Below are 26,021 nucleotides of genomic sequence, written 5' to 3' on the forward strand. Positions count from 1 at the left end.
ACGGTGGCCAGAGCCCACTGTATGCATCTTGAGAATTCCTAGTTGTTTGCATGTCGTCTCCTCCATTCGAATGTAAGCTACTTGAAGGCAGAGTCTACATTTTTGCCTTTCTCGGTATCTGTAGTGCTTAGCACAGTGCCTGGCACATAGTAAGCATTTAATAAATGATTGTTGGGTGTGATGACAATTTAGTAACATTTGGGGCTCATTGTTAGACTCAGTCGATGAACCCCTATACCAGCTTGCATTACTTTGTTGCCTGAGTAAATTAACTTACAAGGGGTTAAAGTAGCCTTTGGTTTTTTAAATAAATGCAGTGAACCCTGGAGAATTGTGAATGCAGAGACTCTTAGATTGCAAGACGTCTATTACTGTAAATGTAGGTGATTGGCATTTTTTTACTAGGAGCAACACAACCTTTAGTCTTTATTTCCAAGTGACTGATCTTTGCCAGCTTGTAGTGGTTTTTTTTAACTCTCAAATCAAATCTTCAGATGTTATTTTTCAGATCATATCTAGAACTTGAAGGGCCCCCTAAAGACCATCTAGTACAATTGCCTTGTTTTACAAATGAGGAAACTGGGCCTTCAGTGAAGCAGAATGACATACCCATGTTTCAGTCTTTTTTTTTCTTTTTCTTTCTTTTTTGAGGCAGTTGGGGTTAAGTGAATTACCCAGAGTCAAACAGTTAGTAAGATCTGAGGCCAGATTTGAACTCAGGCCACTGTTTATGTTTTAAAGGAATTCAAGATCCTGAGACTTTGTGGTACATCTTTGTGCTGTTTTTGGAGGTAGGGTTTGAATCTTGCTCCTCATACCTTGCAGTTGTGACTCTGTGCAAGTCCCATAACCTGTCTGGGATTTAAATTGATCTATAAAAGAAGGGGGATGGACTAGACGTCTCCTGATGCTCCTCCTTGTAGGCTTTATGTGAGCTCTAGAGAAGGTAAGAGACAGCTGTCCTAAGTGAATATGTAGAAGACAGGGGAAGAAATTAGTGCTCTTTACTAACTGATTCAGAGGATCTTTGGCCACACTCACTGACTTCCCTTTGGGGTGGCTTTGTCTTTTCAGTGCCTCCACCACTGCTCCGAAGAAGACAATTCAGACCACTCTGACCAACTTGGTTTTAAGAGGCACAGATGCAATTGTCCAAGAAACACGGCAGAAACTAGGTACTTTCCCCCTTTCTAAAATGACATGCTTTTCTAGTCTGAATCCATTCAGTATTTGTAGTTAGTAGTTAGTAGTAGTTACCAAGTCCTCATTCAAATTGTAGGAGGCCACATACTATCTATACAAACAGTATGGGCTAATCTCAAGCTGAAAGTTACTAAACCTCTTTGGGTCTCTCTCCATCTTTACAATGATATCCATGATATTGGACACATTGTAATACCCATATATTATCTTAAATATAATCAGTTAGCTCTATGTGGGTGCTCATCCCCTCACTGGCAAAAAAGTCAGTACCTGGCATAGGAAGGGTTTAGTAAAGATAAACGAATAACAAATACTAACGTATTAATGGGCTCGTGCAGAGAATAACTTCTTATCTATCAAATCCTAAATGAAGGTAGCTTGCCCTCCTGCTCAGATGGCATGGGCTTCAACGTCTCTCTCAATGTTCCTCCTTTACTCAGGCATGAATTATGCATGCCAAGTTAAAAGGAAAAGTAATGATCCTATAGTTTCTAAGCATCTTCAAGTTCTGAATTTTATTGGTATTTTTCTTTCTGTATCCTACAGGTCTCCCACAGAAGAATCAATCATGTTCTGAAGAATTTAAACAGTTAATGGATTTACCTACATTTGGAGCAAGAAACCTAAAAAAGCATTTGGCCAAATCCAAATCAGCAGGTACCTTAATTAACAAATATTATGAAATGTTTTAAATACATACTATGTACCAGGCATCATGTTAGAGCCTGGAAGTTTAAGTACAGGGAATAAAACAATTCATACAATGGGGTTATATTCTGATAGAGAAGGTAATAAGCATATGTAAAAATGTATACCACATAAATACAAAGCTAATAAACACAAATGCATACAAAGCAATTAAACATACGATAGTTCAGGGAGGGGGGCACTAGCAGGTGGGGACAACTGTCTCATGCAGAAAGTGGTACCTAAGCTGCATCTTAAAGGGAGAGGGACTCGTAGGCAATGAGGAGGAAGCGTTTTCCAAACATGAGAATGGGTGATGCCAAGGCAGCGAGAGGTAAGGTGGAGTGTTGAGTAAGTGTAAGAGGAAGAGGAATTGGAAAAATAGGATAGGGCCAGGTTGTGAAGGGCTTCAAAGGCAGGGAAGTTCTGCTCCCTCTCTTCTGGGAAACCCCTAGAGCCAGTTGAGTAGGGGGGACAAGTGGTCAGATTTTCAATTGAAGAAAATTACTTTCACCATAGTAGGTAGGCCACACTGGAGTGGTGACTCCTTAAGGCAGTGAGACCAATTAGGAAGCTGCTACAATAATCCAGGTGAAAAATTATGAGGGCTTAAGTTGGCACCTATGAGAGGAGAGAAGAGGTCAGATGCCAGAGATACTGTGAAGGGAGAAATAGCTAGATTTGGCAAGTGATTAGCACGTGACATGAGAGAGAGAGACTGAGGAATCCAGGATAATAATGCTGAGATTAGAAACCTGACACACTGGAAGAATGGTGGTACCTTCAACAGAAATAGGGGCATCTGGAAGAGAAGGTTTAGGAGGAAAGATAATGGCTTCAGTTTTAGACATATTGGGTTTAATATAGGTGGTGCTGTGGATAGAACACTAGGCCTGGAGTCAGGAAGACCTGAATTCCAATGTAACCTCAGATACTCAATAGCTGTGTGACCTTGAGCAAGTCACTTAAGCTCTGTTGGCTTTATTTTCCTTAATTGTGGAATGGGGATAATAATGGCACCTACCCCACAGGGTTGTTGTGAGGATCAAATGAGGTAGTATTTATACTTAGCACTTAGCACAGTGCCTGACAAATAATATAGATATGTAAATATAACATAAATGCCAGCTGTCATTGTCATCGTTATTGTCACCATTATTATTAACATGTCTCAAGAACATCCCATTTGAAATGTTCATTAGGCAATTGATGATTCAGGAATGAGATGGGGCTAGATAGAGATCTGGTAGAAATGTAAGTGGAGAAAGGAGTCAGAGGAAAGAGATGTTTTGAAGGTACATCAGCTTTTTTCCTATGTTCTAAGAGGGACCCCTTGGGATGAACCTTAATCGAGAGTTTATGTTTTAGGAGCACTGGGAAACCCTTGTCCTCCCATCCAGTCTATCCCTGCATCGGCTTTGCTGAAACAACAAAAACAACATATGTTGGAAATAAGGAAAAAGAGAACTGAAGAAATACAGAAACGGTAACAGCAACAGCTACTATTCCACATTCAGTTACTGTATCTCATGAATTCTTAGGCTGGCTCAGTGAGCTTCAGTTATTTGAGATCTGATTGTAGGTTTGTTGCTTTTTAGACTTTTAAGTTATTCAACTCTAAATTCCCATTCCTATGCTCTGAAGTGAAATAACAGGATACATTAGTTGTTAATTTAACAAGGTAACTTCATTTTGTAGGTGAAAAAATTGAGGGAAGAGAAAATCACAGTTGAAGCTATTATTAGTTCTTTTTTCCTGAAGACCTCCTAATTCTTCATATATGTTTCCTCTTCCTGCTAAACAGAGAGGAGGGAGTTGTTATATAGAGAAGGTTATGGGATTTGTCCAGCATCACCCAGCATGCCCATAGTAGGGCTGGAACTGAAAGCCATCTATCTTGACTCCCAAGTCTAATCCATAGGCCACTAATACATATATATATATAAAGATCCCTGCAGACCATATCTTGACTTAGTTCTAAAATGAAATATTATCTATATTGTATTATATTTTTATCTATTTTGTTAAGTATTTCCCAATTACCTTTTATTTTGATTCTGGTCACACTAGGAAATGTTGCTGGACACAGGTATTTGATATCTCTATTCTAGGTAACCCTAACTAGTGCTGTTCTAGCTTCAAATCTATAATACTATAATCTTTTAAAATAAAAATATTCAAATTGTGTGAAATATGTGTAACTTATTCCATGAAAAAAATACATTTCTTAATTGGATTAAGAATTTAAACACCCTAGAATAAAAGGTAGAAGCTAGTAGTGAATTCTGTGTTCTTATTTGTTGCTTTTTTTTTTCCTTTTTGGAGGGAGAGGGCAAGGCAGTTGGACTTGCCCAAGGTCACACGGCTAGTTTTTTGTGTTATATGTCTGGGGCTGGATTTGAACCAGGTCCTCCTGACTCCAGGGCCAGTGCTCTATTCACTGCACCACCTAGCCATCCCACTGTGTGCTCATTTGAATCATTTGTTTCTCCATAGAGGAAAATGCTTTGACATCACCTTATTTTTGCCTGGGCATTGGTTATTACTCCAATTCTTCCCGCTCTTCATCATTAGGATGCATTCTGTTTTCACACAGCCTTTCATGTATTTATTTTGTTCTTGTATGTTTCTTTAAAGATTTCTTGAAAGTACAGCTGGAGTCAAAAGACCAGCTTCACTTTCCTCTTCAGAGAAGTCCCCTTTGCAGTCTCCAAGGTCAGGGGCAGAATTTCCCAAGGTGAAAAGAACCCTAAGTCCACAGACTCCCAAACTTGGACGAGGATTCTCAGAAGGAGATGATATTCTCTTCTTTGACGACTTTCCCCCACCAGCACCAAAGCTGAGTGTTTTCGCAGAAGCCAAGAAGGTAATTGCTGCCTACCCCCACAAAACTTGAGCTTGTGTTTCAAGTGGTGAGTGTGTGCCTTAATGCCATACCGTGGCTCTGAATAAATATGTATTTATAGTGATTAGAAATGAAGAAATGTGGAAGAAAAGTTGACATTTCTCTAGCACTTTATGGTCACAAAATGTATTTTCCATTATCTCATTTGATCCTTCCAGTGAATGACCCTGTGAGAGCTAATACCAATACCATTATCCCTGTTTACAGATCAGAAAACAGACTTTGAGGTTTGATGACTTGCCTACTAAGAATCTTAAACTGAAGCAAGGGTTTGTTGTATTTGAAAGTGTATTGCTTAATTTGATTAACATTCTAAGAGACTTAAATTTCATCCCATATTAAGATCAAGTGCTATATGAATATAACAGAGAAATGAGTTTTATAGTTGTATTTTGATCATTCTTACTCGATATTTAGTTACCAGGTTGGAGGATTAATGACATGCAAAGAGTTATAGGCCACAGAGTCACAGGATCCCAGAACTAGAGGGACCTTGGAGACCATCCAGTCAACCCCTCTGTTTTTCACATACATTCTCTCTCTCTCTCTCTCTCTCTCTCTCTCTCTCTCTCTCTCTCTCTCTCTCTCTCTCTCTCTCTCTGTCTCTTTCTCTCCCTCCTTTCCTTTCACTCTCTCTCTTTTTTTTTTCTTAATTTTATTTTTGCTTTTTGGAGGGGGAAGGTAGGACAATTGGGGTTAAGTGACTTGTGCAAGATCACACGGCTAGTAAGTATTAAGTGTCTGAGGTCAGATTTGAACTCAGATCCTCCTGACTCCAGGACCAGTGCTGTATTCACTGCACCACCTAGCTGCCCCCCTCCCCACCTCTCTCTCTCTCTGTCTCTCTCTCCCTCTCCCTTTCTCCCTCTCTCCCTTCCTCTCCCTCTTTCTCTTTCTCTCTCACACACATACACACACCCTTGCCTGAAAATATTGTTAACAGAAAGGAAGCATATGTATCTTAACTTTCATAGTGTGGAAAGATGAAAGCAAATGGAAGATAACTAAAAAGATTTATGTAGTCCTATAAAAATAGTCTCAGAGCAATTAAAGCTCAGAAATGCACTGAGGTTGGCAAGGAAATCTAAGAATAACAAAAGAGAGGGATTTTTTGTTGTTATGTTGGAGGAAAGGTCAAACAGGAGTCTTATAAAGTGACTTCATTTCATGTTGGATGGTGTAATAATAGATGTTGTAAAGACAGAACATTTCAATCTTTTTTTTTCTGTTGAAGAGTATGGTCTGTGGGCTGGAGAGGAGAAAACAGAACTGACTAGTAGGTAGTTAAATGCTAAGATAATTAAGGAGGTAAAAAAAGAGAGCAGCTGTCCTACTCAAGTCAGCTGGCCCAAATGAACTTTGAAAGGCAGCCCACAGTCTGGTACAGTTGATTTGAATGGGTTTTTTGTTCTCCTTCCTTTTTTAAGACAATATTTTGTCCCTGAGATTATTTTTGCTTAATTTATGTGAAGGCAGTCCTGTTCTCACAAGCTCCTCAACTTCAACCCTTAGTGTCCCCCACCCCCACCCCCCCATTTGCCAACTCTTTCCCTGGCTTTGGAATTTTACTTAACTTATTGATTCAATTTTCTTCACTGGTTATCTAATTCTTTGCCTTTTCTCTTTTTTTTTATCTTCTTTTCATTTAAGTGCTTAATTCCAAATTAGCCCTACTTTCCTCCCCACCAAGTTCTTTTGTATGAAAGTTTTTCTCTAGTTTTCTTTTTCTTAAAAAAAAATATTTTCTTTACCTTATTTTCTTCAGTAATCCTCTTTTCTGTCCATTCTAAATTTTTATTATTTTATTCATGGTCTTGATATCTATTTATTCCTTTAATCTCTGTGTTTGTCATGGAATTCAAGCTTCTAAAGTCCCAAGCTCAGGTTCTTCTTTTAACCAATTTCTATGTTGATGCTATAGTAGATCTTGTTCCTCTCCCCTTTTTCTGTTTCTTACTCTCCAAAAAAAAAACCAACCCACAAAAGAGGAATTATGCATCAGAGGTGGAATAATTACAACTGCCTCCACGAAACACGAAGACATCAATTCCTGCAAGAAGTTGTGAGAATAGAAGCATTGCCCTATGGTAGAAATTTCCCTGTGTCTCCAGTTCAGTCTAATGCTACCCTCTGCCTTCTCCATGATAATTTTCGTTTGTCTATCGTCTCCTCTCTGGATCCATGCCCTTGCATGTGCCTCCAGTAACTCTGATTTCCCTTCTTCTGAGGCGTGCTATGCTGTCCGGGGAGGAGCAACACTCACCGACGTAGCGAGTCGTCTTCTTGTGCCCCAATCCCTGCAGATGAGAGCCCTGCTCATGTCTCCCTCTCTCATTGCAGGATATGTCTCTCCCGCCATGGGCATATTCTTCAGATGAACTCCATCCGCTGCTACATCAGAATCTCCCCAGTCCTTCTCTTTGACATGTCACCTATCCTCCTATAGTACCTCTTCTTGCTGAGAGATTATGGGAGTTATTTTCCTTTTGTTGTTTACCTTAGACTTGATTAGGGGACACCAACATTCTCTATCTTCTGCCTCCCCACTACCTTTTATGTACCTTCCCATTCTTCAATTATTTTCACAAAATTCATTGATTTAGCTATTGGGCAGGTTGTTGGATTTAATTCAGGATTTCTACACTGTCACTTCTCCTTTCTTTGAATTCTGCTTTAATCTTTATCTCCTGGTTTACTTCTTTATGAGGAAGAAGTACCTGGGTGCCTCTATTGTGGGGTTTTTAACCCCTAGGTGTCCCTTTTTCCTCTTTAATAGTCTTCACAAATGGCATGATTTATCCCTTCACTTGTTCTTTCTTAAGTGGTTGTATTTATTTACCTTTCTCATAGTTCTGTTGTTTGAGGTGTTTATAAGTCAAATACACCCATGTCTCTGTTTCTTTTTGTAAGAATGTTTCTAACACTGACCTTTCTTGTGGGTGATTTGGCTTCGATTTGTAGGCTATGTCTTTTTAGGTCTCCTCTTGAGTTCTTTTGCTTTTCCAAATATATTAATCTATTCCATTTTCTGTCTTCTGGTTTATGCATTACAACTTGTTATTAGAATTTCCTTTCCTTTATATTTGAAGGTCTTTCTCTTGTCCTCTTGCTAAATTTGATGTTTGCCATTAGAATAATTACATGTAACCTCTCTGTGTCTTGGAGTTTGAAGCGTGAAATCTTTTGCTGGAGGTGATCTATGGATTCTTTCAATTGGTACTTTGTATTGTGTACCCAGAAGTTCTGAGCCATTTTCATGTGTTACTTGTTACTTTATGACATTAAGGCTTTTCCACTTTTCATGTTCTTTGGCAGGTTGTTGATCCTTAAATTGTCTCTGTGTGTCACATCTTCAAGACCAATGTTTTATTTGTATAGAAATAATATGTTCTTTTAACATTGTTGCTTTTTACTCCTCTTCCAGATTATCCTTAATTTAAGTATATTTCTATTCCCAATAAGTTCTTGCTTTTGCTTCTTAGAGAAATTTCCTACCATGGATTCAGGATTTTCTATTCTACTAGTCCTTTCTTCTGTGCTGGTCATAAATTCTGTAGTTTATTCTTATCTAGATTTCTTTCAAGGTTCTGATTTATCTTTTGAACTATTCTGAAACATCTTGCTGTGTTACCATGTTCACTTGGAAATCCAAGAGTTCTGTGTTTTGTCAGCTGTTAATTCAGTTGGTTTTCTCTTGAAATAGTTATTTAGAAATATTTATAACTTTTAGGATGTCATTATTCATCTTCCTTCTGATCTGAGTGTCTTTTATGTTGATTTAGCCCTTTTTTCCCTTATTTTCCTTGTTCCTCACTTTCTGATTTCTTCTCTTTTGATGCTGTGTTTCAGCCTGTCTGCTCCCATTTGGGCAATTCACATTTCACCAGTTTTGGTTCCTGCCCCAGGTTACTTATGGTTGGACAGGACTGGCTTCAGCTGGATGCTGATTCCCTTTCCTTTAGGTCTACCTGGCACCCTGACCCAGTTCATTGCATTATTTCGTCCTCTTGCTGGGCTGAGGCACTACCTTTTGCTTTTTTCAGACGTGGGAGAACAAGGAGCAAATGTTATGGCAGAGTTCTGCTTTTAGTTCTGATATTTATAATTCTAAGTAATCAATGCATTTCACTATAGCCAGACTAGAACGTTGAGCCAAATCTAAGATGAAAATTAATAGGGATAAATAGGAAGTTGCATATTTCAGTTTTAAAAAATCAATTTTCCAAGTAGAAGATTGGGGAGAGACTTGACTAAACAGTAGGTTATCTGAATGATATGGGGGCTTTAATACACTGCAAGTTCAATATGAGTCTACAGTATGACATGGAAGCCAGGAAAGCCAGTGCCATCAGAGGTAACAGAAAGAAAGGCATAGTGCTGAAGGCTAAGGGAGATATGCTCTTGCCTTTGTCAGACCACATCTGAAATACTGTAAAGGTAGTAGGTTGTTCCTTACTAAAGGTCTAAAAGAAAAGGCTGGATACTTGTCAGCTTATTGTAGAATGGCTTCTTGTCCAGTTACAAGTTGGGCCAGAATGGGATCTTTTCCACCTCTAAAATTTGTGATTCATTAGGTGCTCTGCATCCTAACCTATGAGTAATATGAAGCCAGGGAAAATTGAATGGAGGTGGAGAAGTGGGTGTTGACTAGCTCTCCTATCAATCTCAGAAGTACGTGTTGAGTAAATAGTTGGTTAGTACTTTAACTTTTTTTTCTTTTTTTTTTTTTTAAGCAATCGGGGTTAAGTAACTTGCTCAAGGTTACACGGCCAGTTATTTCTGGGTGTGGTGCTGAGTATCTGAGCCTGGATTTGATCCAGGTCGTCCCGACACTGGAGCTGGTGCTCTTACTCACTGAGCCACCTGGCCGCCCCTAGACCTTTAACTTTTAATCTTTGTTGTCTCTGCTAACTTCAAAACATGTTCTGTTTACTTAGGGAAACCTCCATTCACAGTACAGGTTGTTACCAAATCAGAAAAACAAGTAGGGAAGAGTGAATTGTGGAGGGGAGACATTTTTCCTGATTTAATTCTCAAATGGGATGAGTGGGTAAATTAGGACAAAAATTAGGAAGGAATAATAAAGCTCTCTACTAACTAGAACCTTCATTCACAGATTTTTTTTTCTGTGTTCTGCTTTTAGGAGAAAGGTACAAATCACAAGAAAACAAACTCAAGTTAGGAACGTTACTTATATTTAGCAAAACTAATATAAGTAAATAAGAATTGCAGTGTTGGGAGGAAAGGGTCAGTATACATTCAGCCCAACATCCTCTGCCTCCTGGAGAAGGAGTTTTTAACCAGGCATCTATGAATAGTTTTCTATTTTGGGGGGAGGGAGGGTGGGGAGGACTGTATTTCAATATAGTTGGTTTCCTTTGTAATCCTATGTATTTCATTTTATGCATTTAAAAACATTCATAGACTTTGTTAGACAGCCAAAAGGATCCATGGCAGAAAGAAGATTAAGAATTCTTATTCTAAGGCTATATCTATGGTTTCCTGTGACATTCAGAATAATGACCCTGAGATGTCAGCAGTAATCAAAGAAGCATTGATTTTGCTTCAAATGTACTTAGAAATGTGGGGCAATGAATACAAATATTCTAGAATGATTTTTAAATGACATTAAAAAAAAATATCTCTCTGTCCAACAGAATCAATTGATCAAGGAATTATTGTTATTTACTCCCAGAAGTCACCAACATTTTCTCCGTCCTCTACACTAGAGGGGCATGATCTGCTCATTGGGATTTTTGTTTGTTTGTTTTGGTTTTTATGCCCTCTCTCTTTTTTCTAGTTAACAGCTATTGCCAAATTGAGAGCCAAAGGCCAGGTCCTTACAAAAGCAGATCCAAATTGTGTTAAACGGAAGCAGTGTGACCTTCAGAGTGTAACAGAGCGTGTAGAGAAAAGCACCTCATCACCACCAGGTACAGTAAGTAGAAATTGCATATGGGGTAAAAAATCCACATGCTTTTCTAAAGTAGGATGATTCTGAAAATTTTCCTCAGTTGATCAATCAGCAGCCACCCCTGCTCTCTTGTTTACTCTAGTTGTTTGGTAAAACTAATCCAAAGTTCTTCCTAAAATACATTTTTAAGGGAATGTTCCATTAAACTTTTTTTTTTCTGTAAGAAGATCTGAATTGGGGACGGCCAGGTAGCACAGCGAGTAAGAGCACCAGCTCCAGTGTCGGGATGACCTGGGGATCGAATCCTGGCTCAGACACTTAGCACCCACCCAGAAACACCTGGCTGTGTAACCTTGAGCAAGTTACTTAACCCCAATTGCTTAGGGGCGGCCAGGTTGCTCAGCAAGTAAGAATACCAGCCCCAGTGTCAGGATGACCCGGGGATCAAATCTGGGCTCAGATACTTAGCACCACACCCAGAAATAACTGGCCATGTAACCTTGAGCAAGTTACTTAACCCCGATTGCTTTAAAAAAAAAAGACCTGAATTGAATTTCTCCTATCATCGTGCTGATGGATTTTTATGCCTAAATTTACATAAACTAACAGTGATATATGTTATATATTTTAAATATTAATTCAGTGATCTCTCAGAGACATAAATGTACTCTATGACTCCATTTTTCAGCCAAAATTCTAAACCAAGCTGTGTTGTTTAACATGATCCTTGTAGAAAAGAGTATCAGCCTTTTACTACCATAAATCAAGCATTCAGGGCAATTATCTGGGGCAAAATGGATTTCACAAGGTCATAGAATTATAACTGGAAAAGAAATCAGAGGCCATATAGTCCAACTCCCTTATTTTACACTGGAAACAAAGACCCAGAGAAGCTTACTAGGTGACTTGCCCAAGGTCACGGAGGCATAAGTAACAGGGTAAGGAAAGGAGTAAGATTTGAACTCAGGTTTCTCTGACTCTCAAGTCAGTGTGCTCTTTCCATGGGACCAGAGCCTCTTCCTGTTCCTTACAAATAACATTCTATCTTCCATCTTGGCGCCTTCACTAAGACTTGTCCTTGCCTGGGCTACATTCCATTCTCAACTCCACCTGTCAGAAGCCGTAGATTTCTTCTGAGCTCAGCTCTAGGCCTATCTTCTATATTAGGTCATTCCCCCAACTCCTGGTGCTTCCCCCAAAAAATCATCTTGTATTTATTTTGTAGGTTTTTTTCAGTCTAGTGTATAATATGTAAGGTCCTTAAGGCTAGAGTCTCTGTCATTTTTGTCTTTGTATCTCCAGTGCCTGGCACCTGGTTAGCTCTTTTTGATGGTTTTTAAGTTATAACTGGTATTTTGTATTACTTTAATGTTTAAGACCAGTTTACTAGTTTACCTTTCCATAACCCTTAAAGATTTATAAGGCACTTTCTTCATTCTGACAACCTTGTGAGGTAGGGAGTAAAAAAATAGTATAGACAGAGAAACTAAATCTTAGGGAAACAAGGTGACATGTCCATGGTCGAACAATTTGGGGCAGGTAAAGTCAGGATCAGAAACCAGGTTGATTGCTACAGTCCTATTTTCCCTGCCCACGGTTTTCCAGGTCAGATTTGCCCTTAATAATAGAATGGTTTTAGTGTAATTACATAATTGTTTATACAGCATGCTAAGGCTTACCGAGTGCAATCCTTACAACCACCCTAGGAGGCAAAGATGTAGGTATTACTGTCCCCATTTTACAAGTGAGGAGACTGATGATCAAAGCAGTTAGTGACTCACCCAGAGAATGCATTAGGCAGTGGGAGGAGATCATAAGGAAACTGACCCCAGAATATCACTGCAAAACCAAACACGGTGAAGTGATGCTTTCTCTCTGCTGTAGCTGAAGATGACCTAGAACCTGCGCAAAAGAAACGTCGAGAGCAACTGGCCTACCTAGAATCTGAAGAGTTCCAGAAAGTTCTCAGAGCTAGATCCAAGCACACTGAGGTGCTGAAGGAGGTAACCGCCTGGCACCAAATGTTCCCATGTTGACTCACCCCAGATTAGAAGGCTAGAGCCCCAGGACTGTGCACACCTTTACTTGTCTTCAGCGAACAGGAACTTGTGGGATGTTGTCTTTTAAGGCACTTACCACCCAGCTACTCAATACCACCTAGTACTAGTGTGGCATTTCATTGTCTACTATATGAGAAATTATTTACCAAGACATTTACCAATACCCCATTAAACAGAACAATGACCAGCAGTCTAGTGCAACCCCTTTCTTCAATGATAGTGTCAAGCTAGTGAAGAGAGGGGGTGAGAAAAATAGCTTTTAGGCTTCAATTAGCACTTTCAACTACCATCATTCATGTAAGATATTTTTCTAACAATCAACAAATACTGGGTGACAGGATACAAAAAGATCTTGACAGGCTAGATTACTGGGCTGAACCTAATATAATGAAATGGGAATTCTGTATGCTACAAGTACAGTAAGAGACAGTGGGATGACGTATTAGCCAAAAGGGTTAATGCAATCTTGGGATGATTTAAGAGAGGTATAGCTTTGAGGAAGAAGGAGGAGATGACCCTACGGCTATATCTGCCGTGGTCAGACCATATGTGGAGCATAGGAGGGCAACCAGTTTGGTGAGGGACCTCAAGTCCATATTATAAAAAAGGTTAGTTGAAAAAACTGGGAATATTTAGCCTGGAGAAAGAAGACTCCTGACACAGTGTGCTACCCACGGAGGCCCACACGCTTTCAGAGGTGTTGGTCTCTTTGAGCACCGAGTCCCTACAGATGAGACCCATTGTACAGTTCCCATCTTTCCTTATAGATGATCCCTGTGGGAGCGTTCTTCATTGGGGACCCCCCTTCCACCAGTGAATTGGCATTTCCACCTTTCTTTCCTGCTACTTCTATCCTTCCACTTGCCACCTCACTCCTCCTGTATCGTCTTTTCCTGAAACACTATTGTTTAGTATTGTCTGGATTAGAACATATCACCCATACCCGTTTATTCTCTCTCCTCTGTGCCTCCTCCCATTCTGAAGTTTATTCCCCCCCCAAAAAACATCGAATCATTTCAGTGCAGGGTGTTGTGAGAGGTAGGCCATGTTGTTTCAGTGTTGGGGACGTTTTTCAGAGGGATTGTCTAATGTCATCTTGATGTTCAGAACATTTTCAGAGCACCTGTTGTATGTTCTCAGTTCTTCCTCTTCTCGAATCTTTGCCTCCCCTTCCAACTCTGCTTTTCCAGGCTGAGGCAGACCTACAAGAACGTTATTTTGAACCACTGGTGAAAAAAGAACAAATGGAAGAAAAAATGAAAAGTATTAGGGAAGTGAAATGCCGAGTGGTAACGTGCAAAACGGTGAGTGAAGAAAGTCTCCTGAGGGCTCAGTTTGGCAACTGCATAAGATGTTAGATAGTCCCTAAAGTGGGGGGTCTATACAGAATTCTTTTGGGTGTGTCTGGTTTCATTGGTCTTGAAAGCAAAACACTCAGTGTGGCTAGGTGGCACAGTGAATAGAGCACCGGCCCTGGAGTCAAGGGGACCTGAGTTCAAATCCAGCCTCAGACACTTAACACACTTACTAGCCATGTGACCTTGGGCAAGTCACTTAACCCTAGTTGCCCTCCAAAAAAAAAGGAAGCAAAAAAAAGAAGAAAGCAAAACACTCATGAAAGGCTAAGAATTCTGTTTTGCAATTACCCTGAGTAAGCTGTTCTTTTTTTTTTTTTTTGCATAATTTACAGCAAAGGTAAAAAATTTTCTCCATGTTTCTTCTACAATTTTGGAAGAAGTAAAATTCATCATTTCATTTCACCTTAGATGAACTTCTCTGGTGTTATACAATGGGGAGCATTCCAGGACAGTTTGGCATTTGTCATCCTGCACCCAACACTTTCTAATACCTTTTATTCCGTCTGTATTACTCTGGTGATTATACTCTTTTGTGGTTAAAATTGAGTAACTTGATAAGTGTTCAAAGGATAGGAACAAATTTTCAAAAGAATTGTAAACTGTTGATAACTACATGAAAATATGCTCCAAATTACTAAAATGTGAAAAACGCAAATTTAAGCGACTGAGGTTTCGCCTCAACATTGATACAAATGACAAAAAACGGAAACAGTTATTTTTCCAGAGGACTGTGGGAAGAGGCCCTCAAATGCATTGTTGGTAGAACTGTCCAACCATTCTACATAACACAAGAATGTAACAAAACTGCCCATGCCCTTTGACTTCACCATTACTGGATATACACCCTAAGGCAGTCAGAGAGAAATGAAAGTCCAGCCTACTCATAGCAAAGCATTATTTGTTATAGCAAACAACATAGTACGTTCCCATTTATTGGGGAAAAACTTAAAAAAAAGATCTATTAATGTAATGAAATAATATACAATAAGGTGTGGCAAATATAAGGAGTTTGGAGACATGGGAAGGTTTATATGAATTGATGGAGCTCAAAATGAGCAGAACCAAGTGAATGGGCCAGTGTTTATAACAATGGAAATGAAAAGATCATTAAAAGGAAATCCCATTAATTGAAAAGCTATTGAGGATCCTGGAGAACAGATAGTAACTACTCTAACAGGGCAGAGGTAGAAAGTCTAGTAGGAAAGAATACAAAAGTTTAACAGCTTCCCTTAGGTGGCAGGATGACATTCTATTTCCAGTTCTTCTGTGATATGTGAATGCTACATCTCTTACCCTATTAGAAAACCCATGTGAGGATGCCAAAGTCACACAGGTAGTAAGTATCTTTGAATTCAGATCTTACTGACTCCAGGCCCAGTGATCTGACTGTTACACCACCCAGCTCCCCCTATTTTTTGTCATAGCTATCACTAAATCTTGCATGTTTAACGTTTCTGTTTGTCTTCATGAAATAGAAGAAATTGGGTTACATGTGACAAAAAGATCTCCCAGGGATTAGTTGAAATTGAGAAAGCTCAGGATATTTGCAACCATTAGGAATAAGTGTGAAGTCATCCTAAATTTAGGTTCAAAAAAACTTTCCGGGGATTTTAGTGGACTGCAGGTTCATTAGTCAAATGGCCAGTTCTATGAGGCCATCTCATCCAACTTAAACCTGAAAGAAAATCTCCTCTTAAATAAACCACTGTCGTCTAAGATAGAACAAATTGTTAACAAGCTGTAACTTAGATGGGGCCTGAATCTGCCCCTCTAGCTAAAATCTGGGACCAAGCACGACAAATTTCAGAATTCTTTTACATGATAGTTGTGAGGATACAATGCATTAACATAAGTAAAATGATTTGCAAATACTACTACTGTACTGTATGTACTATGTATATATATAAAAACTACATATATTATTTTTATTTTTTATTTTATTTATATGTACTTTACTATATATATTGGGGTATTATTATTATTATTATTATGCTGTATGTGTGAGAGTATGTGGCTATTATTGTTGTTTTAAAGCTCTTGGTTTAACAATGCCATGTTGATTTTTTTTGTAGTGCAACTATACCCATTTCAAGCTCTTGGAGACCTGTGGCAATGAGAACCATGACTACCACTGGCATGATGGTGTGAAGCGGTTTTTCAAGTGCCCCTGTGGAAATAGAACCATCTCTCTTGACAGGCTCCCTCAGAAGCACTGCAGGTATGGGGTTTACCTGGGCCGTTACTTCTATTTCTGGGCACCATTATGGCTCTATTTCCTTTCTGTTCCATAATGTTGCATAGATACAGTCAGAGCCATTGTGTGAAGAATAGCTTTTCAGTCTTTATTTGCTTATCTTATGGTGGTTTGGGGAAGGGTGGAGGTGATGCCCATTATAAAATTGGAGCTTCTGCTAATGTTTGGGACTAAAACTAGAGTTGGAAGGATAGGCAGTGACACAGGGAAAACTTGGTGGTATAAAGAATACTTTAGACCTCTTTTTCCCAACAATGAAAATTTTGGAATTAGTTTTTAGGTATATAGATTGCTGAATAAAATGCTTAAGATAAAGGTCCCAAATTGCTAGCTGATCTTCACTCCCCCGAAATGATTTTGAAAACTGTGGCGAGGAAACTTTTTTTGTTTGTATTTTAATGTAAAACTATAATATCAGCTAATGATAATTTCTCTATACTGAGAGGTAGCAGTCCCTAAAATGCTCAAATGCAGGAGCACCTGGACATGTTTGCTCCATGGGGACACTGTCATTTTCAGAAGAGAATGGAAGAATGCCTTCAGATCATGGGTTCAGAGCTGGAAGTGGACCTCAGAACAACCAACCCACCCATTTTATCGATATGCAAATTGAGAAGTCCAGGGATTTTAATAGACTGGCTCAAGATCATGCTGATAATGGGTGGAGTTCCCTGACTCCAGAGATGGTACACCTTTCCACTCCTGCCTTTGGGCTTGTTAGGCTGTGGACTTTTGACCCCAAGGTTAAGGAATGTTTCTGGCCTTGGCTGGGTCTCAAAGGAATAGAAGCTTGGCAGTAGCATCCATTTTTTTCCCATAAAGACGAGAATTGGTTTTTCTTATCCTGCCTGCTTCAAAGATTTGAAATGGAGAATAACTCTAAAACTCAGAAGGAAATTGGAATCTGGCTTTTCCTGGCCTTTGTGACTCTGATAGTTTCTTTCAAAGTCAACAAATAATTGTTAAGTGCTTATTTCATCCCAAGCACTGTGCTAAGTACTGGCGAAACAAAGAAATGCCAAAGACATTCCCTGCCCTCCAGGAGCCCACCTTCTAATGAGGGACACAACATACAAACAGCTGTGTACAAACAAGATACGTGCAGGATTAATTAGAATCTCAGGGAATGGACTAGCAGTAAGCACACTCAGGTCTTTTGCTCAAGTCTTGCCTTGTAAGACACAAATGACAAGGTCTGGGAAAGAAATCAACATTTCGTTATGATGTTCGACTTACTTCCCTGTCCTTCATCCATGGCAATGTCATGACCTTAGCTTGTTAAGTTAACAGTGTGCTTGGGAATCTGTCTGGTGCTGATTATTTTGGGTTCCAGAGCAGAGGGATATACTTGGTCCTTGGCCCTGACAAACTTTTTTGAGTTGAAAGAAAATAGAGAAAAAGACAACTCATTATCTAGACCGGGGTGGGGAACCTTCAGCCTTAAGGCCACATGTGACCTTTTAGGCCCTTAAGTGTGGCCCAATTTGGATTCAGTCAAAAGGCTTCACTTAAGGACCTGGAAGGCAACATGTGGCCTTAAGACAGTGGGTTTCCCACCCTTGTTCTAGACCTAAAAAGCAGATTTATCCTTTCCCTTTCTCCTTCTTATTAAAGTCACGTATCTTGCCCATGTACACAGTGTGTGTCAGTATGATCCTCCTAAAACTGAACTTCAGCCCAGTATCAATCTATCAAAACAATCAAGTACTTACTTATTAGGGCCTGGTGAGAACTTAATTATGATTCGAGAATCTGCTCGTAGAGTATATGACTTCTAAAAAGTTGAAGTCATATACTCCTTTTGTTTGGATTTGTAGAGTGACCTTCAACTTGGATTTCATAATAATTGGCTGTAACAGCAAGCTCGTTAGAACTGATAAGCGCTTCTTTTGGAAAGATGTTAGCAGAATTTATTATCAAGTAAATGATGAGTGAACATCTAGGGAGAAAGGGGATGCTCACAAAACATGACCATGGCTTCCTGCAGAAAGGTCAAGTCTCACTGACCTTATTTCTTTCCATTTTTGACAATGTTACTAAATTGGTAGATCAGAACAGTACTGTATGGATGGTTTTCCCTAGATTTTAACCAAATGTTATAGAGAGAAAGTGGGATCAATGGTGTCAAACCCCAAGTGAACTGGAAGCCACTAAACTGTATGTAAGGGTCCCTACAGGCCATGTATTGACTTAGAAATGTACTCATTAACATGATCTATGTTCTGTGTTATTTTGTTCAATCTGATTCTGGCTACACTCAGTAGTATAGGCTGTGAGGTTTCTGGGCTAAATGATAGTGCAGTTAGGTAGACTTGGAGCTGACTGAATGACTAAACTTGGAGTGGTCATTGAAGATTCTGTGTCAGCTTGGAAGGAAGTTTCAAGTAGAATGCCCCAGATTCTATACTTGGCTCTGTGCTGGACTAAGGTACAGGTGGCATATCCATCACATTTACCAGTGGCACAAAGCTGGGAGGGTGAGCTAACATACTAGATAATAGAATCAGGATCCAGGAAGAATATGATGAAATTTAATAGGGATAAATATCTAAAGTCTTATCCTTGGTTTTAGTAGATTAATTTCATAAATACAAGATAGGGGAGATACGGTTAGAAAGCAGGTTGTCTGAGAAAGATATGGAAAATTTTGGTGGGCTGCAAGATGAATTAATTTTAGTGTGGTAGCAGCCAAGAAAGCTAATGTGATCTTGGCCTTAGGAGAGGGATAAGAAAGAGACCATCTTATTGTTTCCTCTCTAGTCACACCACATCTGAAGCAGTGTGTTGAGTTCTGGGTGCTGCATCATAGGAAGGGCATTGATGAGCTGAAGAGTATCTAAAAAGAAGTCAGTCTATGATGACGGGCCTCAAGTCCATGCTACATAAGGAGTAGCTGAAGGAAATGTAGATGTGTAGCCAGAAACAGAAAAGACTCAATGGAACATGATGACTGTTTTCACATAGTATTTGAAGAGCTGTCTTGTGAAGAGGGGTTAGAGTCGCTTGACCCCAGAGGATAGGACTAAGAACAGTGATAGAAGTTAAGGGAAAACTTCCTTACATTCAGAGCTTCCCAAATGTGGCATGGTCTGCCATGGAAGGTAGTGAGTGCCCCTTCCCTTGAGGTCTCAAAGCAAGGGTCGGCTGATCACTTGTTGGGTGTGTTGTAGTATAAAGGCTTTTTAGCCATGGGATGGCTTCTTCATCTGCTGAAGTCCCTTCCAAACCCCTACATTCTATGATTATTAACATTTTAAGAGTGTAGGCATGTGTCACACTTAATAATTCAGACTTCTCTTTTATTTCAGTAATTGTGGCCTCTTCAAATGGGAAAGGGATGGAATGCTAAAAGTAAGTAACATACAAGTTCCTTTCAAGCTCAGTTATTTCACCTTGTTTTAGTAACCAATACAAGAAATGCTGGTCAGTCTCTGATTAAGAACTTTTTTCATTTTTCCAGGAGAAGACTGGACCAAAAATTGGTGGAGAGACCCTGTTACCAAGAGGAGAAGAACATCCCAGATTTTTGAATAGCCTTAAATAGCCCTGTCTTCAGTAGTTAACATATTACCTACCTCGCTTCTTGTGTCTCCAGAAAAACAACCTATTGGTTCAATATTGACCATAAATGGATACTTCTACAAAAGAAGTTTAAGCCAAAAAGAACACCCACTTTCTTACTTTCACTGTATTGGTCTGAGTGCTGATATTGACATTTAAAATAAGAGATGAAGACAGAGGTATTTCCTGTTTTTTTCCCAGGGACTGATGCCTAAATTACTGAACTCAGAGAAGGCACACTTCCCAGCTAGCACATTCAGTTTAAGCCGAGCTATCTGTCTTCTCTTGTACAGGATGAGACGTTATGTACAAGGATAAGAAGTCTGCTACTACTTATTGAACACCCAGTGGTGAAATAAACAGATCCATTCCTCTCTCTGGCCCAGACAGATTTTTTTTACACTCAGAGTGGAAGACAGGTGGTTGGTTTCTCTTCCTGTCATCTCTGTTTTGCTTTGCAACCTTGATCTAGTCTTTGAACTTCTTTCTCATTCTCTGCACAATAGCCCTAAGAATACCAGCCTCCTCCCTCTCCGTGACTCTCAGGAAATGAATGGATGAAAAAGCCTTTTAAATATGTACAAAAAAACACTGAAGTGTTTTTGATTCAATGATCAGCACACTTTATATGGCTTAGAGGACCTTGCTAAAGAAAGAGATTGTTTTTGTTTTTCTCCAAAAAAGAAAAAGGTCAATGAAATTTAAGAATCTCCAACCCTTTCCAGTACAAACTGTGAAGGATTGTTAAATATGACTCCTGAAAGCAAATAACTCATTGCCTATAGAAACCTGTCGTATGGGATTAAAACAAGAGGGAGCTACTGCACATCTAGGGATGGGGGACCTTGAGCTATAAGATTTCTGTTTACCAAGTCCCTCTAAATTTGTATAGTAGTAGGTGGCTGCTTTGTTTCTCTTGAAGTTACATACGTCTACAGCTGCACTCTCTGGAGTATCACCTCTTCAAGAAGGTGTTTTTATTGTCTACTAGTAAAGAAGACTAATCACTTATCTCAATTCACTGAGCCATAAAATACTTGGGAACACCAAAGCATTTGTAATGGCACATTTCAAGTGAACATGCTATTCTAGCTACCGGATTAAAGCAGCTGAGTCCTTGAAAGCATTTTGCAAGCTCTTCCTCAAAACCTGAACACAGACAGCTTTTTGAAGATTCTCTGGACCCTTAGGAACACTCTGTTGCTACACAGCAAACCTGTTTTTCCTTTGAGCAAAATGAGAGACCAGATGGACTGGAGAGAGCTCCGCGTTGTTACCAACGTGGTAGAAAGACTCATAGTGCTGGTCTTTGATCTTAGCGGCTAATTAATTGATGGCCTTTACTATTGATTCAGGCTGGTAGAATTGATTCTAGGATCCAGTGTTTATGTATGAGTATTCATATAGCAGTAATAAGAAGCATACCCCAGGCTGGTAGAATTGATTTTGGGATCTACTCTTTACTCTGTATGAATATTCATACAGTAGTAATAAAAAGCTTACTTCTCACTACAAGAATGAGCCACACAACTCCTTTAGCCTTATTCTTTGCAGTGTATTAAATGTTTCCTATACTACCTTAGTAAACATGTGTCCTTTTCTTAACCTGATCATTGGTAACTTGATCTTACACAGTATTTAGGTTGTCAGATCAGATATTCATCTTGGCTTTGTTAAACCTTCCAGATGGATCGTTGAAGTAGAATCATAGAATTTTAAATTTAGAGCTGAGAAGGCTCCTCGAGGTCATCTAGTCTAAACTATTTCAATTTGTAGTTGAGGGAAACAGGCCTAAAGAAGCTAACGTGACTTGGCCCTGAAGAAGTAATTGTCAGAGTTGGGATTCAAGCCCGGGTCCTCTGATTCTCTATAAGCAATCATTCAAAAAGGAAAAACTGGATGATAAAGAAGGAGATTGATTTAGATGTTTTACTCCTTGGGTTGGTCATCCTTTGGGTAGCTTAGGGGTATGTTTTAAGTAATATTTAAATGTTTAATAAATGCTTCTGGAATTAATCACATTCCACATTTAGGTTGGGAAGTAATGTGCACTGAACTGTAAGTCAGAAACCTTGTTCTCCAGCTTGAGCTCTTCCTCTGTCTCCAGAAAAGGCAATTGTCTGGACCTCATTTTACCACCTGCAAAATGAGAGGAAGTCCCTTCCAATTCTAACATTCTATGATTCTAAGTGAGGAGGGGGGGAGACATGGATTGGTGTCAACTCATGAAAAAAAAGAGAACTAGAATCTTTAGGTGGCCACAAACAAAACAAGCTAACAGTGTGATGTGATTATATTAATAGTGGCACAGTCTCCAGATGAAGCATCTCCCTAACCCATACATACTGGGTCCCACACAATAAAGATGAGAAGCATATGGAGGCCACGTCATGAGTTTGGAACAACAGCAGATCCCCAGTTAGAAGACAAGACAACAGAGATCACCATGGCTGTCCTCAGAGGACTGAACAGCTATCATGCGGGGAGGGAATTTTGCTTTTTTTGTGTCTCCAAAGGGGCAGAACTAAAGACAAATGAAAACTTCAGATGGCAGATTCAATTTGATTCCATGAAATGAGCTTTTTTTTTAAAGAGGGAGCTCCCCATTCCTGGAATGGTTAAAGTAAGAGGTTAAACCTCAGTCTCTAAGATACTGTGACTCTACCTTCATGTTTCCTTAAGACTCATGAAATCCTCAAAAGAGCAATATTTATGTAATCAAGATTTATTTAATGACCTTTTATGAGTGTTAGAGGCATAGTAATTATGAGCTAAATAAAAGATTAAAAAAAACCCAAATGTCCCAAAGCAAGGTTGGCCTGTCACCTGGTGGGATTATTTGAGGTTGTAGAAGAATGCCCCACTGCAAAAAAAAAAAACATCTGCATTGACTAATGCTTAGGTTTTTAATTTTCCTTCCTCTGCCATGTTTATTTCTTATCTACTAAAATAGTTCCTGGGAACAGTTGTTATCCTCAAAGTTATTCACACTAAAGCTTTGTGAACTTATGGCCTTTGCCATTTGGAGAATATGGTGTTCTTGGGCAAGATGGAGATGGTGATTGGGAGAAAAATGGCATAAAAACATGAAAGGCACATTTTTCTTCACAATTTTACCAAGGGAATTCCTTGTCTAAAAGTACAAATTCTCCTTATTACTAATTTCTAACTTAGATGTGACAATACCCACATCCTTGGCAGTATTTGCAAGAGTGTGGTTTGCCCTGCCAAGGATATTGCTGGAATTTAATACAGTATTTGAAAACTGGTATAATGGAACCCTTGTTAAGAATTTGGGGTGGGAGGGAGGCAATAGAATTCACAGTTGAGCCTAGTAAACATTTCCGGCCAGGATTATTTATCCAGAACCAGACTGCCAAGTCTGGCCACTGAAAAGGAAAACTTCCTTTGACCAATCCCTCACCAAAAAAAACTGGTTTTTAAAAATCTCTGTGGCGCTCTCTGTCACTTAATGGAAATGTGTGCATGGAAGGTATATATAAAAAGTGATGCTCATTGGTTTCTCTGTTAGCATGATGTGGAAAGAACACTAGGTTTGGAGTCAGGAGAGTTTGTATCCCAGCCTTGCTACTTGCTGACTGTGTAACCTTAGACAAGTCATTTCCTTAGCTTCTTGGATAGAGAGTAGAACTAGATGTGGACCTGGGCAACTTAAAATTAAAAGCCTTATTTTGCATGTTTACTCCCCTATTAGAATGTGAGTCCTTGTGGCCAAGGATTATTTTTTTGCCTTTCTCTGTATTCTCAGCACTTAGCCCAATACCTAACACATAGTGAACACTTAAATGTTTGTAGCTTGCTTGGTTTAGAATTTTACCCATATCTGATTGCTTGTTGACCCATTCATACCTCTTTGAGGATGATTCATCAGTTGTGAGGGGAGGGAGGAAAAGAAATGAACTATGGGAGGGAGCAGTCAACTGTGGGAGATAGAAAGATAACAGAAATAGAGATGAAGGAGCAAATCTGGTTTCCTGGTGAGGGAATAGCCTTTATCCATGGAGCTCGCCCTAGGGAACCCTTTGGGTCCAGAGGCAGGAGAAACCAGATGGTCTAGCCAAGGACTGACTGATTATAGAAGCATGATCTTCTCTGCTCCTTAATAGACCAGTAGGGGAGTTTGAAGACCTCCCCTGCTTTGAAAGCAAATTCTGCCCCCTGAATGTAGGCTGAATGTAGTCACATGGAGCCTGTGGTGGGAGGAGTTTTGCTGAAGGATACAGCGGAGCTCACTGGAAGCTGGTAGAGAGTTACCCAGACGGTGGGGGGCAGAAGGGCTCAGGCAAGGAGATAGAGTTTTGTGAGTAAATATTGATCTTGTATTGATTTGTGAGAAGGCTAAAGGATGGTTCTCGGTGTTATTATGATTTCTGAATATCTTTGGTACTATGATGGAATCAGCTTACTGGTTTTGGGATTCAGTTTTCTGGTATCTAAATCCTTCAGTTCTATCCTCTATCTGGAGAGTTTGGTATATTTTGTGATCAAACGTCATGTGATACTTATAGTCATGGTCTTTACTGTGATCGTGGGTGCTGTAAATATTGCATTGGGGCTACACCTTACTGCTTTTATCAGTGACATGCTTAAAAAGAATTTTAAAGAACACCATTTAATGTTTATGTCAGCTGTAGCTCATGAAATCTTGCTCTCACCTAATGGTGAAAGCAGTGATGGATGGGGTGCCAAGGACTGACTGGTTACAGAAGAGTGAGGCATGATTGAAGTACTCACCCTCCAATCACCCACCAGGTCAGTTCTGCCCCAAAGGGCTCATTCCAAGTATCAAGTAAATTTGGGCCTAGAATGGCAGCCTTTAGTGCATCCTACCTGAAATTATGAAGGGCTTGGATCCTTGGGATAGTCTGTTTACCCCCCTCAAGAACAATACCTGTGGAGAAGTGGAAGTGCCTCTAGACCCTACAAAACCTAGACCATCTAGTTTCTCCTGCCTCTGGACCCAAAACAGCACATAGATTTGTTAACCCCTCAGGGAGCATAGTGGAAATTGCCAAAATGTCTCAGCTTGACTCTGGAGTCATCAAGGTACTTCCTGGGTTCCTTTTGGTCCTTGCTAGATTGCTCTCTGTCTCTGGCAGCCTTGCTTTTCTAACTTCTCTCTCCATCTCTTTGCTGCCACTGTCTCCCTGAACAAAGTTCTCCCCTTCTCACAATATGTAAGATTGTCATTCCTTTTCCAAATTCATGCTGCCTGATGTAATTCCTCCATCCAAGCACAAGGCCCTGAATCAGCCTTGGAAGGGCCTTCAGCATCCAATGTCCTGGAGCCTTTGCTAATGAACAGCTAGCTGATCCTCTGTCTAGTACAATTTATGCTGGAGAACTTCCACTAAAAGGAGCTAATCTCTACGATACCTGGTTTAAGGATTAGAAAAGGAACCTGGAAGTAGAGGAACTGGGATGGAATGCAAAAGCAATGAGTAACTTTTTGAAATGGCAAAATGCAATTTTCAACTAATTGGAATCTGGTCCTCCCATGTGCCCATTTTTGCTTAAATTCAAAATTCTCTGTTTCTTCATCTTTTGGATCATATATTCATATGCAAGGTACAGTTAGTTTCATGGTATCTGCTTGTGCTCATTCTGAGTCCTAGCAAGGGAAGATGAATGAGTATCCTTTGAAATAGTTTTCCTCAACACTTCCTTTACCTTCTGAAAGACGAAATTATCAGCAAGACAAGACAAAAATATATCAGCACCTGTGCTGTTAGCAGAGAGAGACCTCTAGCATATAACATATAGTATGCTATATGGTTCTACCACCAAAAAAAGCATCTAAATGGAAGGGACACTCAGATTATCCTCAGAGAGGTGAATAAGAGGGTTGATTTCACTCAGAGAGGTAGGATTTGAACCTAGACATTCTGACTAGAACTGGGGCCTTTTCTACCATCACACTATCACACCAGACTTACAGTTGGTAAGAGCTCTACAGCTTAATAAGCACTTAACTTGGTGGCACCAACTAAGTGTTTCTTTGAAAAAGTGTTGCATAGAATAATATGGAACTCTATTTTGCCTGACTTCATATGTATAA

At 39.6% G+C, this 26,021-nt stretch overlaps 1 protein-coding gene across 2 annotated transcripts in view; it reads left to right on the forward strand.

Moving 5' to 3' along the window:
• LOC138175844 (protein MCM10 homolog) overlaps window positions 1–21,552 on the forward strand; it is a 48,699-nt gene extending 27,147 nt beyond the window's left edge. For both annotated transcript variants that reach the window (XM_069106417.1, XM_069106418.1), the window contains 10 exons: window positions 1,075–1,175; window positions 1,750–1,860; window positions 3,259–3,376; window positions 4,528–4,756; window positions 10,596–10,728; window positions 12,594–12,712; window positions 13,960–14,073; window positions 16,200–16,345; window positions 19,690–19,732; window positions 19,842–21,552. In XM_069106417.1, the coding sequence (XP_068962518.1) occupies window positions 1,075–1,175; window positions 1,750–1,860; window positions 3,259–3,376; window positions 4,528–4,756; window positions 10,596–10,728; window positions 12,594–12,712; window positions 13,960–14,073; window positions 16,200–16,345; window positions 19,690–19,732; window positions 19,842–19,925 (1,198 nt within the window). In that variant the 3' untranslated portion in view covers window positions 19,926–21,552. The remainder of the gene's footprint in view (window positions 1–1,074; window positions 1,176–1,749; window positions 1,861–3,258; window positions 3,377–4,527; window positions 4,757–10,595; window positions 10,729–12,593; window positions 12,713–13,959; window positions 14,074–16,199; window positions 16,346–19,689; window positions 19,733–19,841) is intronic.
• The last annotated feature ends 4,469 nt before the right edge of the window (window positions 21,553–26,021 follow it).

The sequence above is a fragment of the Petaurus breviceps genome, unplaced genomic scaffold (genome assembly GCF_028583685.1).
Source record: "Petaurus breviceps papuanus isolate PSGF00001 unplaced genomic scaffold, PetGlider_PUasm1.0 79, whole genome shotgun sequence".
Lineage (NCBI taxonomy): Eukaryota > Metazoa > Chordata > Mammalia > Diprotodontia > Petauridae > Petaurus > Petaurus breviceps.